Source organism: Elephantulus edwardii, unplaced genomic scaffold, assembly GCF_000299155.1.
Source record: "Elephantulus edwardii isolate Elephantulus edwardi_28Jun2011 unplaced genomic scaffold, EleEdw1.0 scaffold00076, whole genome shotgun sequence".
Lineage (NCBI taxonomy): Eukaryota > Metazoa > Chordata > Mammalia > Macroscelidea > Macroscelididae > Elephantulus > Elephantulus edwardii.
In genome coordinates, this window is record NW_006399826.1 from 14,186,550 (window position 1) to 14,188,165 (window position 1,616).

General features: G+C 48.3%; 1 protein-coding gene across 1 annotated transcript in view; it reads left to right on the forward strand.

Annotated features, from left to right (window-relative positions):
- Positions 1–1,616, forward strand: part of SETBP1 (SET binding protein 1) — a 463,997-nt gene that overhangs the window by 462,111 nt on the left and 270 nt on the right. Inside the window, exon 6 of the mRNA XM_006889235.1 lies at positions 1,213–1,612. Within this exon, the coding sequence (XP_006889297.1) occupies positions 1,213–1,612 (400 nt within the window). The remainder of the gene's footprint in view (positions 1–1,212; positions 1,613–1,616) is intronic.

Genomic DNA, 1,616 nt, shown 5'->3' on the forward strand with positions numbered 1-1,616 from the left:
GCGCGCGCGCGCGTCTACTCTTGATCAATAGTCAGGAAGTGCGATGGTGTGAATGAGGAAGCCGTTCACACTTTGTGGTGTCTGATCTTCAAAATGAAGCCGTTCTGAAGGTCATTTTAGTGGCGGCTGCACAGGACTTCCGGAGAAGAGAGACTTGGCTCATAAAATAGAGGCGCATCTGGCCACCAGGACATGAAAGGAGCTTTTTTGCAAACAAGGCTCCCCGTAGCAAGGGTGTGATTGAGAAACACCTGGCAGGCGTGTCCCTTGAGCCCTACAGAGGATGACTCAGTGTGGGGAAACCTGGTTAGCATCCTCCAGCAACCTGGCAAGTCCAAAAGATTGCGGCAAAACTAGGAGAGGTGATGCCATCCCAGCTACAGTGTCCCAGGAAAGAATGCTCTCCTCTTGTCATTTGAAGACAAGGATAAAATACATTGTTACTTATTTTATATTCACTCAGGACATCTCTTCTACTAGGTTAAAAGTATGTTTTCCTCTAATTTATTCTGGCTCCTGCAGACTCCATGTGTTGTAAGTACAGTTGTTCCATCAGGTTTTCTTCGCTGTAATCTTAATGGACACCAATTGGTAGGCTTGTGTGTGTGTCCATTTGCATGGGGTGGGTTTGAACCATGGACCTTTGAATTAGTAGTCAAGAGAAAACTATTTGCATATAACTTAGGGATCTCTAGGTTGATAAACCCATTGACATCAATTCCACCAGACAGTGATCCTTTAGGATGGAGTAGAATGTCCCTTATGGAGCTTCTTTTGTTATGTGCCAGAGTCCAAACCATCTCATAGCTGAGCCTCCAGTGAGAGGATGTTAAATCACAAGAGGGAGGAGATTGTCCATCTTTTTTCCTGAGGAGCAACAGGTGGATTCGAACCACATGCCTTCAGGGTTGCAATGCAGTTTCTTACCACTTCCTTAACATAAAATAGTGGTATTTCATGTGCTTGTTGTGAGGACTGATAAAATGTAAAGAGAAGTACTTTACACACATAAAAGATATCCAATCTGCGCTTCATGTTATGATTTTTTTTTCCTTTTGGTGAACAAAAAGAATAAATACTGAGTTCTTAGCCACAGCTTTCATTTTCTTTAATCTACACAGTCAAATACCAGTCACCATCGGAAAGGTGAGGTTTAGGGTTAGGACAGCTTGCATCCAGCGTTCACTTTTCTTCTCTTTTCCCCTCCCACAGCCAGCTCCTCCCTGAAGAAGAGATTCAAGCGGCGGGAGATCGAAGCCATCCAGTGCGAGGTGCGGAAGATGTGCAACTACACCAAGATCCTGTCCACCAAGAAGAACCTGGACCACGTCAACAAGATCCTGAAGGCCAAGCGGCTGCAGAGACAATCAAAGACAGGCAACAACTTCGTCAAGAAGAGGCGAGGGCGTCCCCGCAAGCAGCCCACCCAGTTCGACGAGGACTCCAGAGACCAAATGCCGGTGCTGGAGAAGTGCATCGACCTCCCCAGCAAGAGGGGCCAGAAGCCCAGCCTGAGCCCGCTGGTGCTGGAGCCGGCCGCCAGCCAGGACGCAGTCATGGCCACCATCGAGGCGGTCATCCACATGGCGCGGGAGGCCCCGCCCCTGACCCCGCCC